This window comes from Theobroma umbraticum, unplaced genomic scaffold, assembly GCF_002168275.2.
Source record: "Theobroma umbraticum cultivar Fairchild unplaced genomic scaffold, ASM216827v3 scaffold_130.0, whole genome shotgun sequence".
Lineage (NCBI taxonomy): Eukaryota > Viridiplantae > Streptophyta > Magnoliopsida > Malvales > Malvaceae > Theobroma > Theobroma umbraticum.
Window position 1 is genome coordinate 1,025,944 of NW_018397264.1, and position 17,590 is coordinate 1,043,533.

Genomic DNA, 17,590 nt, shown 5'->3' on the forward strand with positions numbered 1-17,590 from the left:
AATAAAATAAAAAACTATTAAATACTGAAATATTACCAAATTTGTGATAAATATAATAAGGGACAAATATTAAATTTGTGAATGTAGTATGTGTCACTATATCGTAATATAGTTAAATTTATTAAATAATATAGTTCGTTATAGAATTTAATTATAAAAAGACATAAACTATTTTGAGAAAAAAAAAACAGAAAAAGATTTGACTTAAATAGAAAACAAAAGGGCGATATATTGAAGCGGGCGGTCAAATTGAATTTATCACGAGATAAGTAGACCACCGATCTCATCTCATGATACTCGTCCGTTCCGCTTTAAAGTCTAATGAGGTTACTGGTAATTATGTATTTCAACAGAAAAATATAAGTCATAAGAAGAAGTAGTTTGCTGCAATATATAACCAGTCAACATGTAGCCGGTGCCTCACCTCGTTTCTTCTCTCTCCCACCGCTTCACTCTGCGTTGAGACTACGTCGTTTACAAGCTCTAAATATGGTATTCATTCTTCAAGCTATCCCTTGCCGCTCCCTTCCGTTTTTCTTAGAGACATGATCCAAGGTCAATTTGAACTTTTTGCTCTGCTCTTTGTTTTAATTCCATTGTTATCAAAAGATTTTAGTGTTTTTATTGTTTTTTCTTCTTTTAAAGATTACAGTCCTTCTTCTTCATCATTTTCTTTGGTTGATATATCTTTTTTATTTCAATTTTGATTATATATATATATTGAAAACTGGACTTAGAATAAATTTGTTTCATTTTTAGTAGCAATCGAATCTTCTTATTATAATTATCATTATTTTTAGTTGATAATCTCATTGAATAATGGGAGCAATTAAAAATTAGTGTTACCTATCAGCAAAGCACATAAAATAAACAATTTATGATTTTTAAAATATGATTTTCCTTTTGGAGATGAAGCAGATAGATACGAATTTTCAACTGACAGTGAATTTGTTTATAAATGAAGAATTTAATTGTCTATTTCTTCTAATTGATTTATTATATAATTACTTTTCGTTCAGGTTCTTTAGCTTTGTAGTGTCGGATTATCAAAGACTCCGAAGAAGATCGAGCTAATCTCGACTCTCCTTTTTTTTTTGTTAAAGAAGATTTGCCGCTTTATTTATAAAGGTATGAATCGTTAATTTGCTGGCCGAGAAAATAAAATATCAACAATAAAATTGGAAAAGGACAAAAGTAAAGCTGAAGTTTTCATTCCTTTTCACCACATTTTCTTGACCGCCAAAAAGAAAGTTTTAATTATATATTATTTGGCATTGAATTTAGCTCAATTAGGAGGCGGGATTGTTTCTCTCTCCTTTAAGTGTCAGTTTTTTCTCTATTTTAAATCTTTAATATTTAAGCATACTGATTTTTTTTTTGCCGTTCATTATATGCATATATATATATATATATATGATTTTGATTGTATTATTTTAATTATAAGAGAAGACTAGGATTTTATTTGAATTATTTTTGTGGCTATAGAATGATGGGTTTTGCTTCTTGTGAATAACCTCGTCGATTGTTTTAAGGTTTCCTAGATGATGGGTAAGAGCAGGAAGCCGTTAAGAAACAATTTCTGTTGATACTTTTCCTGTTTGATTCTGTTAAGTTTTCTGCTTTGTTTATTAATTTATCTTAACATTCCTTCTGGGATGAGATTTTGACATTTTATGGTGCAACCTTAAGATTCTATTCAGGAAAATCTATATATTTGGATGAATTTGGTACATATTTGTTACCCACGTTCTCGTTGACTGCATTCATGTTATAAAGTTTTTTCTGCAGAGCTGTTAGCTTTATATCTTGCTAAATAGCTCATTTACAACTAATTTACATTTGATTTTGATTGTTCCCCTTGTCTATTCTGATTTCCTTCTCTTTGTATAATTTTTAGTGCAGATATCTGGGAAGAGGTATATTTGATGGCTTCACTAGCTGTTGATTCTGCCTGGCTACCCTTGCCTAGCGAGTCCTTATGTAGATCTTTTAATGTATGCCTAGAGGAAGCAAATCCAGCTGATATTTTACCTGCACTGGAAGCTCCTATGTCTTCTGTGTCTGATAACTGTAACATTCCAAAACCGCCACCTCTCCCTAGCAAAGTGCGTACAAGAACTAAGTATTCAAAAGGGCCTCTGGAGTGCAGCTTTGTCCCTAACGAAACAAAGAATACATGGGACATGCTTTTTAAGGAAGGATATGGTGTAGACGTTTGTATTATCACGAAGGATAAATCATGTGTTCTAGCTCATTCTAATATTTTGGTGAGTTAATTTTATTTTTCCTTTTTTATGAATAATGAGGTTGGCCTGATTTATGTCATACCGTTAAGGAACTTTTCCTCTAATTATTGGATAGAGGATTTGTTTAGTTGGTTCCTTTTAAATGTTTATCAAATGAAATGAATTTGATTAGAAATTGGGCTGAGGGTCATTACTACTATTCTTTAAAACAGAAATGCTTTAATGCTCAAGCTTGAATCAATTTCCTTATCAATGGCAGAATATTAAATTCATTTTATCATGCATGTGGGAAAATAGAAGCTATTAAGCTACTAATATTATCAATTCATCATATTGTAATTTCTGAAGTTATATGACTGAGGGAATTATGAGCTAAATTTTCTTCCTTCTTTTTTTCTCTTTCTTTCAATTTCTTTTTTGCAGAGTATTGCATCACCTGTGCTGAGTAATATTCTCAGCCAATCAAAAGTCAAGCATGGCATGAGATACATCAAAATTCCTGGAGTACCTCATGATGCTATCTTTTTGTTTATTCGATTTTTATATTCATCCTGGTATGTTTGAAATCTTTTTCTGCATTCTTCTTGCCTAAAGTTTTCAGCAGTAGGTTGTGGACCTGGTGAGAAATCATAATATAATGACAGTTTCCTATCTGTTTCTACCATTATTTTGAGTGGCAATCAGACACCGTGATTATGTTGATTTATCTAGGATTTGACACAATTATGGCATGATACTTCAAACTAAATTTGTAGTCTCTTCAAGTTACTATGTTTGTTTCCTTTCTTTTTTGTTTGACACTCCTTGTAAAATAGCCTAAGAAGATATTTAATGTTAGGCTGTATGGTAAACTAGGTGATGGACTGTGGCTGTACAAAAAGTGCACCATAGAACCAACCAAGTCCATGCATAGTTGTTTTAGTAGAGATTGTTTCATGATCTTTTAGAGGTGCACCTAGAGTCTGTGATTGTAAATAAGATATGAGTAATACAAAAGTATGGTTCTTAGAAGTTTCATGCAGGAAAGGGATACTGGTTCTGTGCAAGCTAGATTCTGCTAGAAAAACATTTGTACATCTGGAAAAGGGAAAGGAAAAGCAAGTTGTTTTTGCCATTGTGAAGACTTCTATCTTCCCTTTTGGCTAGTATGTTAGATTGTAGGTGTTTATACTTAATAGCAACTGCTGAATTGGCCTAATTCTCTATCTATGTCCTCAGTTATCCATGTTATAATTGGATATACTCAGTGTTATTTGATATTGAGATGCAGCTATGAAGAGGAAGAGCTGCGGAAGTTTGTTCTCCATCTATTAGTCTTGTCACATTCCTACTCAGTTCCACCACTGAAAAGAGTTTGTATTTGCTTACTGGAGCAAGGCTGGCTTACCAGAGAAAATGTGATAGATGTCCTTCAGTTAGCAAAGAATTGTGATGCACCTAGACTTGCCTTCATTTGTGTTCGTATGATCGTAAAGGATTTCCGATCTATATCTTCGACTGAAGGGTGGAAAGTGATGAAGCGTGCTAATCCTGCTCTTGAGCAAGAACTTGTAGAGTCTGTTGTTGACGCAGATTCTGTAAGTCAAATCCTTCATATTTGTTATTCTATTCAATGTGTTTTGTTTATCCTTTTCAGGCAGGTTATTCTTTTTATTATTATTTTTTCTTTCTGTTTTTTTGGTGAGGTGGGGAGATTGTCAACGGGTGAAGCAAAAAATTGGTTCAAAACAGGATATTCTTTGTGGCATAGTATCTTCTTATCCTGTTGTCCAAAAGATTCTCCATTGTAATCATTTTGTTGCTGTTGGTCTCTCGACTTTATCTTAACATGTTTCATCTCACTAATCCTCACTACCAAGCTTCATCTTTTGAAAGCATAATGTGTATTGACTTCTACTGGACTGACCTATTTGCAAAACTGTAGATTTAGGTAATTACAGCAAGGGCCATGATTCTGTCACAATAACACATTTAATTGGCTTGTCCATTATGAGAACAACTTATGATGATGTGATTTATGTGTGTGACTTCATGTATGGTGCCCTTTCCTTCCTTTCCCTCATACAATGACAATATATGGACCAACTAATTATTTATTTGCCTTATCTGTAAGACTGTAACTTGGAAATAGGATCTTAACTTTACTCATGTTTTATATGCTGACTCAAATTATGATGCCAGAGTTTAGTGATTGGTTTTGTTTTCAAAGAGGAGTTTAGTGATGGTTGACCTTAAATTGTCCTGTTTTTACTTATTGCTTTCGGTTCCCTCAGAGAAAGCAAGAGAGGCAAAGGAAAGTGGAAGAGAAAAAGGTATACTTGCAATTGTATGAAGCAATGGAGGCCCTCCTTCACATCTGCAAGGATGGGTGTAGGACAATTGGACCTCGTGACAAGGTGCTGAAAGGAAGCCAGGTTACCTGCAATTTTCCAGCTTGTAAAGGACTCGAAACTTTAGTGCGTCATTTCTCCAATTGTAAGACTCGGGTCCCTGGTGGATGTGTTCACTGCAAGCGCATGTGGCAGCTTCTTGAACTGCATTCCCGCATGTGCAATGAGCCTGATTCTTGCAAGGTTCCTCTTTGCAGGTAAGCATTAACCTTTTATTAAATCATTAATATCAACCACTTTATAGAGAATATTCAGAGTTAGAAAAGAGAAAACAAGTATGATATTACTTAATGGAAAAGAAAGGGATATTATATAAGGTTTCATGCTTGTGTCAGACGGTTTCATACTTGCTGACGAAAGCTTAAATATTTTATTTGGATATTTGAGGTATTTGACAGAAAATATTAATCGACAGAAATCGACTTTTTATCAAAATTATGGAAAGACATGGTCACTGATAGAAATGATTCCAAACTCACAGTGCCTGAATTGAGAGTGGTCTCTCTTTTATTTTTTTGTTGAGCATAAGGATGGTTTGGCTAACAATGGGCCATAAACTCCCATTACTAATTGCTCTTTTATTTATCCTTTAACTGCATTAGCATGTTTCTTTTGGCAGTAATTATATCCATCAGTTTGGCAAAAGCTGAGTATAGTTGATGACGTTTAGTTTTTGCATTATAGTGCTTGTCAATGATGAAAAATGTAGTGGATACACGATGGTGGTGATTAAATTGTCTGTGTTTCCTATTTCATAGGCATTTTAAGGAGAAAATGCAGCAGCAGAGCAAGAAAGACGAGACAAAGTGGAAGCTGTTGGTCAGCAAAGTAATTGCAGCAAAGAATGCAGTAGGGCCATTCTCATCTCGACGGTCAGGTTTATCCTGACATCTCAAATGTGAAAAGCAGCATTACCATGTATTTTTATTGGAATTGGTTAATGCTCCATGAGAACTTATAGAAGCTGTGAATAGGGAAAATAAATAGAAAAGAATATTAATATAAGTTAATGGCAAAATAAAATACTAGCAGTTGTTCCTTCGGTACAAGGAGTATTCTTATCTTCTGTATTTAATCCCTCCATCAAGAGCTGACACCATTTACAATTAGCTCATTGATTTTACATCCTGCACACGAAACTGCCTAATTAAATGAAGCTTTTAAATTTGGTTTCGAAATTTATTCTGACATTAATGGCCAGAGAAATATATTCAATGCAGACATTACATATATCCCGACTCTATAGAGGTGGGTTCATGAATTAGATGTGTAAGCAAAGTCCATGATAGAATCTACAGGCAAGGCCTAAATAAAAGTTCAAGGAAGCCCATTAACAAATTAGGTTGTGCACACCAACACCATGATTTCAATCTGCCAGTACTTTATTACTTAACTATTAAGTTGATTTTCGAAGCCGAAAGGTCGGTGTTTGCTCATTTAGAAGAGAAACTTGGCGATAAAGAAAGCATCACCGCGTAGCAGTTGAAGGCTTTGAGTATATTTGTTAAGCAAGCTCATGCCTGGGTTTCACATAGTTAATGATAGAACTATGGAATCAATTTCTGTGAAGCCAATTGGGTTTGGAGATAAAAGGGTTTATGTGAATCCGCTCCGTAATCCGATCTCCAGCCTTTCTCAATGGAATGCTTTGAAAGCCGAAGAGAATGGCGATGAAGACGATATTGAGTCGTATCAGCGACGCTTTCCTACCGCCGGTTGCCGTCGTCTTAACCCTCTGTCCAACCCAGTGGCTGATTTTCATGAATGGAGAGCTTTGATGGCCAAAGATACAAAGCCACCGACTGAGCCGCTGTTGCAGGGTTGTAGTCTCAACTCTAGCCCACGTTTCAAGGAGTTTCATCAAGAAGTAAGGGTAGACGCTAGCCTTTCATGCTGGCTGTCTTCTTCGCAAACTACACCCACCAAATAGTGCAAATTTCTGAAAGCTTAATCCACTCATTCTCGTGAGTGAATGCTATTTTTCATTGGTCAAATCAAAGATTACTTTCTTTTGGGTTTGTCATATTTTCGTTTTTTTATTCTTTTATTTGTGTCAAATATTTTCATATTTTAATTATTTTCTTAACACTAAAATTTATGCATACTAACAACCAACACCAAGAACGAACCTCCCTTGTTTGTTGGGAGAGCTCCACGGTGAAAGCAAGCATGCTTTCCTTGATCCCGTAAACCGATATCCATTCTTGACTGAGGTAGAGTTTCCCGAAGTCCAATTCCAGGTTAAGTCTTTGTCCTCAGGGCATGGCTGGTTGCTTTTACCATCTCGGGAAACCTCTTCTCTTTTCTTTTTCAACCCCTTTACCCGTCAAAAAATCAATCTTCCATATAGAATAATAGATCATCCGTTTTCACTGCTGCTGCTTTCTCTGCACCCCCAACATCTGCAGATTGTGTTGTTTATGCTATCCAACATCATCATGTACATGTTTTACATGTTACGCTTTCATGTTAGGCAAAAGTTTCAAACATGTTAGGCTTTCATGTCTTTTGAAATCAATGGTGAACTTTGTGATACCAACAGACAGGGGATCAATGTTGGAAATCGGATAAACTGTAGAATCATAGCCCGCAGAACTAAGCATAGTAGACCGAGGACCTATATCAAAAGCATTAAGCATGCTTTTGTAGACGAAAAGTGAGGGATATTCCTTACAATTAAAATGCAAAAAAATCATATTGCAGTATTTAGTTCTTGTTTTTAGATAAGAAAATAATCTCTTAATAATGTCATTGCAATGTCATTCCCTTCTCTCCTAAGGGAAAGTAACTTTCCCTTAATAAATGGAAAGCAAAAAAATTTGTGTTCCCCAATTTGACCTCATGATCCTTTCCCTCCTTCTAACCTTCTTCACCACTTTCTTCCTTCTTGCCTTTTGGCTTTTTCTCCTTCTTCTCACCTTGCCGCCTTCTCTTTCTTCTCAACCTATCATTAACACATTTGGGTCAAATTTCATCATCAAATTTAAAAATTGAAGAGATTGAGACTTTAAGTTTTATGAAATTTTAATTTAAATTTTTAAAGATTTATAAGTGTTTTGAGAAAAATTTATGCTTTTGATATCGAAAATTAAAAAAAAAACATTTAAACCGTTTAAAATGCAGTAAATATACTAAAAAATTAAGAGGATTTGAGAGAAAAATGTGTTTGGGTGCCACTATTTAAGAGAAAGAAAGTGTTAAGAACGTTTAAAATAATACATTTATTGATAGATGAGAACACCTATGGATAGATTATGTTCAAATTTTTAGTTGCAGGTATCTATCGATAGATAGTATAATCTATGGATAAATTATGAGATTTATCGATAGATTTTTTTTTGAATAATGTTTTTATTTTTAATTTTTATAAATTAAAGGTAAAAATTAATACTTAGTAATTTTATATATTTTAATATTTAAATAATTAATATACAAATATAATGTTATTTTTTAATGTTGTTATTTATTAATTTAATTACTTAAAGTTGAAAAGTCAAATTCTATATTAAAAATTAAAAATTTATTCAATTTATATATTTTTTTATATATAAGGATAATTTTGTTAATTTACATTATATTTTCAATAAAATGGTTACAAACCAAACACTACAATGTAATATTCTAAGTAATCATATTTCTTACAATCATCACTTTCCCTTATTATACCAAATGTTACAAAGTTATACTCTCAGCAATTATATACCTAGCATTCAGATTCTCAGCAATTACATTCTCAGTAATGTATCAAATGCAATCTAAGAGTAAGTCAAGGTATTCTAGTAGACAAATGATCCTCAAATGTCCTTTTGGTAACAGGTCTAGTTACGGCTTGACTTTCATGGATTATCTTGTACTAAAAGTAATAGCGATGTGAAATACATACTCATATAGAGTAACGAAGTATCAACTTTTGGTATTAATTCTTTATAGTGATATGCAGTAGTTAGTAATTAACTTTATGAGTTTTTAATGTAAAGGATGCATTGGAGTGGCAACTGTAAACCATATAACTTATGTCATTACTTATAAAGTGTAAGCAATAAATTCAAACTCAATTATGAATTAAGAGAGGAGAGTAACCAAAGAGAGAAACTTTAAAAACTCATATATGATATTTTACACAATAATTTTATCAAGTGAAAATGTAAAATTTAAACGTTCCAATTCAAAGTTAGAACGTTCCTTTTTATGAAGTAAGAGTTATTGTTTATAGACTTTCAAGAATATAAAAAATTAAAATAATCACTATTTAAAATATAAATAAAAAAAACAAATGAGTATCGAATTTCTTAAATGTTTCTTTTGAGGTAACATGTCTTTAGGTGCTACGACATTGACAACATATTGAACAATGTGACATTACACTAAAAGGACATAACTTGGAAACAATTTATGAGGTTAGGCTTGAGAGTGAGGTTGCCACAGCCTGTGTACAAGTCAATGATACGAGGGTTTTTGCTATGTTTCTTGGTCCTCACGGTTCTTGTGCCGCAGTTGGACTAGACAAAGAATTGCAGCAGAAAATTTTCTTGGCCAGGGGTAACCCCAAATCCAGTGTCTGATCTTTGGTTATGGAGACTACAAGAAGACTACATTAAAAGTCCATGCATACATCAGTTTGGATGGAAAGATCAGCAACTTAGTTTATCTTTTTAGTAAGTTTCTTCTTAGTTTTGAAACTTAAATGGGTTTGAATTAAGTATTTACATTGATTTTTTTCTTTTATTAATTTTGTAAAATTGTGTTTTATTAGATATTTAGGTAATTTATCAATTTAATTGTGTCAATTGATTTGTGTTATCAAATTCAGTCATTGACTTTATATAATAGTCAAGATGAATATTTTATATTTTATTTGATTTGTGCTTTTTACTATTTATCTTTTTTTTATTTTTTATTTAATATTTTAAATAAAAAAAATATAATAACAAAATTTTAATCTAATTAAATCTTAATTATTATTATAAAGTCTCAATTTTAATCTAATATATATATTTTTTATATTTATATGTACAAATAGACGCTTATCTAAATTTTAAAAATATAAACTTTTTCTAGTCAAAAGTCTTAAAATGCTTATGATAATTTGTTTTTCGATTTTAAACATGTACAATGTAATAAAAATTGTGTTTGTTATTTTTAAAAGTAATTTAAATATTTTATTTTAGTGAAAATGTAATGATATTAAAATAAAAAATTATGTCAAATCAAAAAATTAATTAATTAAATTTATTTTATATTATTTCATTATAAAATTTATTTATTATGTATAAAAAAGTAAAGGGAAAAAACTACCTACTCCCGTATGGATGATTTACGAAATATGAATTATAATTTTGTGTATATCCCAAAAAATAAAAGGACGAAGCAGAGTTATGAGGTCACGGGTCCCCATGGAAGTGCCTTGGCCTTTAAGCTAACCATAGCTACCTCGTAGTACTCAAAAAGTACCGATGCTTCGTTTCTCTGTTCGGGTTTAAAGTTCGTTCTTTTCTGTTTTCGGCAAAAACACTTTTCCTTTCAAACCCCAGTCCCGCAAAATACCACAGCAATGGAGGGAGACGTTGATTCTGAGATGATTTTCAGTGAAGGCAGAGAGGTTGAAGTAACCTCTGATGAAGAAGGGTTTGAAGGGGCTTGGTTCACTGCTACTATTCTCGAACCCCCGAAGAACACAACTAAAGACAAGGCCTTGGTTCAATACAAGAACTTACTCGATGACGATGATCAAACGCCATTGACTGAACATATCAAACTTTCCTTCATTAGGCCTTTGCCTCCACAACCCAAAATCCCTGATGATCAGTGTTTTGAAGTAAACGAGGTCGTGGATGCGTTTTACCTTGATGGGTGGTGGACTGGCTTTGTTTCTAAAGTTTTTGACTACCCAAAGAGGTATTCTGTGTCTTTTGAACACCCGCCTGAAGAGATTGAGTTTTTTTCTTCTAATTTGAGGCCTCACTGGAAATGGGTTGATGGTAAATGGGTTAAACCCTCCAACTTTCAGGTTTTTTTTTTTCCGTTTATGTTTTTATGCTCTCTTCTAAATGCATTTGCTTCGTAGGTATCACATATATTAACAAGTTTATAACTTGATGAGAATGGATAATTGTTTTCCAATGGCAGTAGTTTTTGCATTTGCTTGTTTATAGCATTATATGTGTGATGTTTGATCTAGTATTTATTGATTTCTTATACTAGTAATTTTGTATCTTTTTCTTGTTGCTAATATTTGCTTGCTTACCCACTGATTCCTTGTGTTTTATAGTAGAACATTTGAGCATCATGTATAGGCTATGGCCATTAGCAGTGAAAGAGTTATACTCCTTTTATCAGTGCCTAAGCCGCATGCCACTTATGGTTGGCTAGTAGTCTTTGGTTTCTATTTCCTTTAGGATGACTAATAATGGCAACGATTCTTTCTTGCTCTGATTTGATTTTTGCCTGCTAATTTGAACTCAATGCAGCTCAACTAACTAAGCAACAATCCTAAACTAGTTGGGGCCAGATAAATGAATTATTTTGCTCCCTTTTACCCAATATAGTGCTATACTCTCATTTTTACGTGCTGTTGCTTTCTTAGGTCTATATCATGCACGTACTAACAATTTAAGTGTTACCTTTTAACTCATCTTCTTCAGGTGTAATATCCTAAACTAGACTTTTGTTTCTCTCTTTCTGCCATCTGTCAACTAGAATTGGAAGTCTTTTCTGAGAAAAAAAGTTAGGACTAGGAAAACAATACACTGTCTTTGGCTCTCTCTGTTACATAGCATAAGACAGAAGACAAAAATTAGCCCCTTAGCTTAGAGTTTTTTTTTTTTTATTTAAGCTTTGAGTCTACAAGTTCCTTTTGTAAGATCATGAGGTTTTTTTCATATTCTGATTTCAGTTGCTGTCCTGCTTCTGCTTATATCTATCTTGTAAGGGCTGCAAATATATTAGGGAGACTGTTACTATCTTTTAGCCTCCTCATCATTTGCTGCTTCCTAATCAGTGTGGCACTCAATTGTTGTCGGAACAAGCTCATTCACTTAACCACAAATATAACTACCATCTAGTGTCTTCTATCTAAAGTGATCATGTATTTACATAAGAAAGGGCCTAAAAATAAGTTATCTTAGTTGATGGGACATAGATTCTACTTGAACTTGGCTTCAGTATCATCTGAAAGTTTTATTTCTCCTCATTTATTTTTTCTTTTTGTAAGAAAAAATAAGACTGACCAAGGAGCTAAACAGAAACCTATATAGTTAAAAGTTATCAAAGTAGTCTATTTTACTATTATGAAGGCCACTGCCTTCTTCAAATCTTATGCCTGAGATCAACAGTGAATCATATGGATCCACTAACTGCGTGTGAAGAAAGTGTAGGCCAGTAAAGTTGAGACATAGACAACTTGAAAGGTGATGCTAAATTTCTAAAGTTGTTTCAAAAGACTAGAAGATGGAAACTTAGCAGACTTGATGTTTTTTTCCTGAACGTCTTCTGAAGGATTTATCAAGTAAAACGTAAAATAAGAAGTTACTCCTGCTTTCAGAATCTTCATTTATTTGTTTCTTTCTTTAGTTTCAAGAACAAATACATAGGGATACACAAATATCATAATTGATATGCTAACTAAAGGGGTGTTTGGTGGCATGAGCTTTTAGGGCATTAGACAGGGTAACTGTGTTGTAGATTTAAGTTGTGTCAACTGATTTTTATGTACGCAGCTATAAGTTCTAAATACTGCTTCGTGTTGACTTAAATATTGCTATGAAAAGTACTTGTTATAGCCATGAGAAATATAAAAAGACCCAAAACCTAGTGATGTGGGGAATTTAGTCAAAAGTCTGGCAGATTTTTTTCTTATGCTCAAGAATTTCCTGCATGCCTCACTTGATCATGACTTTGGAATGAGAACTTCAAGTGTTCCTTCCATCTTCTCTCTTCCTCATCCTTCTCATTGTCTGCTTTTGTACTCTATATTGTGTTTGCTTATTCTTTCCTGGGTAGCAGATAAGGATTTGTTATTGAGTTTCTCTCAATTATATAGCAAATGACGAGGGAGTTACTTTTCCAATTGACTTATCAAATCTCTCAAAGATTTGAAGAGTAATGAACAGTTTGTAATTCCTTATAATTTTTTAGATATCTCTTTTAAATTAAAGTGTAGAACATGGATAAAAAATTGTTTATCTATTGGTATTACTTCATTCTCTTCTTACTACTTTTCAATCCAAAGAGCAAAAGAGAAATCGAAGCATCATTTGATTTGCTTCGCTCCTATTCTTCTGATCATTTCTCCTTTTTTTTTTTCACCACTTTAAGATGAGAGTTTTAAGTACTGTGAAACTTGTATGGTTCAATTGTTTCTCTTCATCTTTTCAAAAGTCCTGAGGAAGGAAACCTTCCTCAATGATACTTGTTATAGCTGTTTTCTTCCTCCCCTCCCTCACCCCCTTCTTTTCTTGCTGAAGCTTTGGCCCATGTATGAGGCACATAATAGGCAAAATAGTGGCCGGCAAACTTTTGTGTGCTCAAATTGCTTCCTGCTGACTTAATTGGTGGACCTTTTGTTTCAGGAAGTTTTGATCTCTTCAGATTGTCAAGAACTGGTGGAGGTCTCTTGCAACAACACCAAAGATGCTGAGGCAACTATTCAGCTTGAAAGTTCAGATGCTGTAAAATGCAGCAACAAAAAGCGCAAACGTTCTTGTGTAAGTTCAAGAAAGAATGAGATGGGTCTGTCAACTGCATGTAAAGGAAAAGCAAAGGGTAAGCGTGTAAAGCGGGCAATGCCTGAAGGTGATGCTACACTTTTACATTCTTCCCAGAAGTTGAAAGATCGAAGCTTAGCAGAGTTATTAGTTTTACAAGAATCTAACATGAAGGATTTGCAAAGTGGAACACCAAACATAGCAGTGCCAGCAGCAACTATATTTCCTGAAAAAAATGTGGTTGGTGAGCAACCTGCTGTCAAAACCTCGAAGACTTATGTGAGAGAAGAAGTTGTGAGTCAAATCCCTTCTCTTTTCCCGCAGAATTCTCTATGATGATTTTATATTGGCTCTTTCATGGGGTAGAGAGGTGGGGAGTGGAAAGGAGAGTACAGTAGAGAAGAGTAAACTCTTCCTTAGTGTTTTTGAGTGGAGAGGAAAGTAGAGAAGTGATATGTGATATTAGCATTGCAAATCGATATGAATCATCATTATTGAAGTAAAATTTGAGGGGGTAAGTCTGTAAGAAAGGGATCAAAGGACTAAATCATTAAAGTGGAATACTTTGCTCTCAAGTCCTTATTTAGGTTTTGCAGGGGGTGGTTCGCCTCCTAACCTCTCCCTTTCTTAATAAAGGGAAGAAAAAGAAAAGAAGAAACTTCCAAATAGGATATACTAAACTGTTTACTTCCTTCCAGACATGCTATAAATGCGTTGAATTGCATTTAATAGTGTCAACTGACTTTTTTGCATCCAAGTTTTGGTTCGGTAGGGCCCTTCTTTGACTTTATATCTCTAAATAAAAGACTTGTATATAGCTGTGAGTGATTTAATAAAACTCGAATGATTGATCATCTAATGCATGGCGTTGTGTTTCCACAGTGTTTCTGTGGATTTGTTCTTGGAAACAGTTTCTATCATGTGCCGATTGACTATGATTTGTGAAGAAGCATTTCACTCCCTCTCTCTCTCTCAATTTCTTTTTTGTCTTTTGCGGTGGGGGGTGAGTGGGGAGGGGGAGGGGGGGTGTATTGTTGCATCTCTAAAAGGGTAATTCTAAACAAGCATGCGCCGTATTCTCATTCTGTTCTGTTTGCTTTCAAGGGAATGTTTCAGCAATGCTCATCCATTTATCTCCTCCTTTCCTCTTTCAAAAACTGGTGCTTCTAATCAATGTTTGTTTGTTTGCTTCTAATCAAACTATAAAGTGCAATCATCTATCATTTTCTTCCTATTTTCCTTAAAATTGTAAATGAAGCATGCATAAAAGAAATGTATAACTGTACAATTATCTTCCTTCTCTTCTGTCAAAACGGCTGAAAAGGAATTGAAGTGAACCTTAAGTCACTTCACTTCTGTTCTATCATCTTTTTCTTTCTTTTTTTTCCTTTGAACACAAAAAATGAAAACACTGTTTGTTTCAAATACCAACAAAGTTGTAGGAGCTGTTGTTTCTTCAAGTCAGCTTTAGAAATTTTTGCATGTATTTGATTCAATTTATGAACATTGGGGAAAACAAGCTTGTGATGCAATCTTAACATCCTTGCCTTGAAATTGACATAATAGAGTGCACTGTGCACCTTTATTTCTTTATGCTAAGTTCATTAGATATGCTAATTAGTTGATTGAATTTCTCAAATTTAAACATAAGGGAAAAACCTAATAAGGTACAACAGTCCTCTAAATTACAAGTCAAGGGCTGTGATCAAAGTCTAGGAATTTCGGTGTTGTTTTTGCTCCAGATATGACTCGTATGTTATTGATAGGATTTTGCTGCAAGCTATAACACAAGTTACAAGTACATAATTTTATATCAGTTTTGGGAAATTTCTAATGATTTTTCTTCATTCTTCCCTTTTCTCTACCCAACCTTATGAGGGACCAACCTCAGGTTCTAGCTAACTAATCATCAGGTGTGCCTGCATCAGCCTACTTAAGGTTTGTTGCTGAATGTAATGGAATTGCTTCCCGTACTTGTTTTTCTATCCATGCAGGAGATTCATCTGCAGAAAGAACATGATATGAGCAGATTTCAGAAAGAAGATGGTGCAAAAACTGGGATAAAGAGGAGAGAGCAACCCTGTATTGTGCTCAAAATCAAGCAACCTAAATTAGTGTTTCAGATGAGCCAATCTCCATCTGCTGGTATAAAATTAAGATGAAGCTATGAGCTGTGCTTATCATCTATTTTTGAAAGAACTAATTTCTTTTGTTTTATTTTGTTCAAGGACAAAATGATGCTGCAGGTGTTCTTGAAGAAATGTTTTCTAAAGAATACACAGCCACAGAAGTTGAGTCATCTGCGATCTCACAAATGGAGCAAGCAGGTTGGGCACAACTTGAAATACTCTTCAGCTTAAGGAATATCTGGTGTTTTGTAGGGTTTAGGAAGAATCTTCTGAATGAACCAGTCACTTAGTTGACTAGGGTTGAGATATTTGAACTCTGGAAGTAGTAGAATATCAGCTCCAAATTAAATTGTCTTTTGATGGTACTGATTTACTTGTACTAGTCATTACTTATGTGAAGTTATTAACCTGCCAGCAACTGTAGCCCTTTTCCTTGTCTGCTTAGGTACACATACAGTAGGAAGGAACATGGTAAAGGAAGGACTAAATTTAATACCTGTTTATTTCTTTTTGTTTTGATTTTCACACTGCATGTCTTTCCTGATTTAATACGTTCTTAAACTATATCAGTAGAGAGAACAGCTATAGTTTCTGCAACAGATTCTCAGAGAAAAGAAGTCGAGGTGACTGAAAAGTCTGGTGGAATTCTTCATGATAATGAAGAACAACCTCCATTAATATGCTACAAAAAAATGCATTCTGGCCTTGGAAAGATTCATTCTGTAGTGATGGAGGAAAACAACACAGGTAAATTATATGGCATATTATTGTGTCCCCTTTTTTCAATAATTTTTCTGATTCAGATATTATTGTTTATAGGACATATTCTGCATGGTTGTGCGAATCAATGGAATGATCCAAGGGAGAAATCACTTGAAATTATGGTGCAGTCCCCTTTACTCGGCATGACAGGCGACAATGAGCCAGAGGATGAAGCCTTACCCTTTGTGAAGAGCTTACCCATCTGGAAAGCAGTTCAATCTATGGAAATTTTCCAAGTCATTCCTCAAAACCCACATTTTCGCCCATTAGTTAAATTGAAAGAAATACTCCGCGAAGGAGTAGCTGTTGGTCACATGTTGACCTTTGCATCCTTGGTGCAGAGGACATCGAATTTGAGAGTTGCGGATCCCAGGAACCTTTTTACTAGCATTTTAGATGCTCTTCTTGACTTGGAAATGCTTGGATTTGATGTTAAGGCAGTAAGGGATCGCACAAGTGAGTTGCTGTTCATGAAAGATAGACATGGACATCTTCAAGACCAATCTAAAGAAGTTGAAGTGCAGGTCAAACAGCATGCTCATGAGTTGACCAAAATAAATGAAGAGATTGATATAAACAAGAAGATGTTGAAAGAACTAGAAGGAAAGCAGGCAATACTCGTCTCAATAAAGGAGTCTAAAATATCCAAAATAGCCTCATTGCAAGTATGTGCGGATGTTACTACTGAAGACATTCAAAGTGTAGAATTTGATTTTGAGAATCTAGCAGCTACTCCTTGGTAACTGGTCTGATACTCTGATGTGGTCTTTAACTGTTCTATTCCTCTGTTTAACAGTTGAATATTCTGTTCCACTGATGGTAAGTTTCGCAGTTACCCATATCGTTAGTCCTTTGAGACTAGACGTGCCAAATATGAGGTGGGGGGAATTTCGATTGTGAATATGGATTTGTATGGCCATTGCGCTGCTTCTATTAGTATTTCATGTAAGTAGATTCTGCTTGTTGAAGAATCATAGTTAAGCGTGTTAGCTAGCTAGTACCTATGTTAGTGTTTCTTTTTGTTTAATCTTTTGGGAAAGTTCTCCATTTGTGTTGTATGACACATAAGTGTATGCTGGACTTCTGGGACCAAAACATTGCACCAAGTTTAACTTTATCACCAAGTTGGTTACCGGAAATGGTACCAAATATTGGTTGGAGCAAGATGTTCATTGGTATTAACGGCCATTGGGTTGGGCAGGTTGTTTTTTTGTAAACAAAGCTTCAGATGCAGATTGAACAGATAACTAATTAAGAGCAGTGGACTCTGATGGTGTGATCATTTATGCAAGGGAGGGGAATGAGGATTGATTTCCTGAGGTTTGATCACTGACGCGAAAAATGTAGCATAGATGAGAACC

The 17,590-nt window shown here is 34.2% G+C and overlaps 3 protein-coding genes across 9 annotated transcripts; all 3 read left to right on the top strand.

The window, feature by feature from the left end:
* The first annotated feature begins 344 nt into the window (after positions 1–344).
* On the top strand, positions 345–6,659 carry BT3 (BTB and TAZ domain protein 3). 7 transcript variants are annotated; one of them, XM_021435223.2, is made up of 7 exons: positions 345–555; positions 1,020–1,128; positions 1,898–2,267; positions 2,670–2,800; positions 3,517–3,823; positions 4,520–4,833; positions 5,395–6,659. In XM_021435223.2, exons 3-7 carry the CDS (start codon positions 1,926–1,928, stop codon positions 5,522–5,524), a joined length of 1,224 nt encoding a protein of 407 aa, XP_021290898.1. In that variant the 5' UTR covers positions 345–555; positions 1,020–1,128; positions 1,898–1,925; the 3' UTR covers positions 5,525–6,659. The 7 variants fall into 7 exon arrangements, with proteins under 7 accessions (XP_021290898.1, XP_021290899.1, XP_021290900.1 ...); XM_021435224.2 differs by having other exon boundaries at positions 1,903–2,267; XM_021435225.2 differs by having other exon boundaries at positions 345–492.
* LOC149526834 (uncharacterized) lies at positions 6,186–9,198 on the top strand. Its single transcript, XM_089784395.1, is given in 6 exon segments — positions 6,186–6,503; positions 6,744–6,772; positions 6,774–6,984; positions 6,987–7,076; positions 7,183–7,240; positions 9,008–9,198. Coding segments are annotated over 6 exon segments (897 nt in total).
* Positions 9,199–10,187: 989 nt separating this feature from the next.
* LOC110421331 (DUF724 domain-containing protein 10-like) lies at positions 10,188–16,972 on the top strand. The gene is made up of 5 exons (XM_089784396.1): positions 10,188–10,531; positions 15,081–15,136; positions 15,567–15,665; positions 16,038–16,214; positions 16,287–16,972. The coding sequence occupies exons 1-5, from the start codon at positions 10,188–10,190 to the stop codon at positions 16,970–16,972; spliced, it is 1,362 nt and encodes a 453-aa protein (XP_089640522.1).
* The last annotated feature ends 618 nt before the right edge of the window (positions 16,973–17,590 follow it).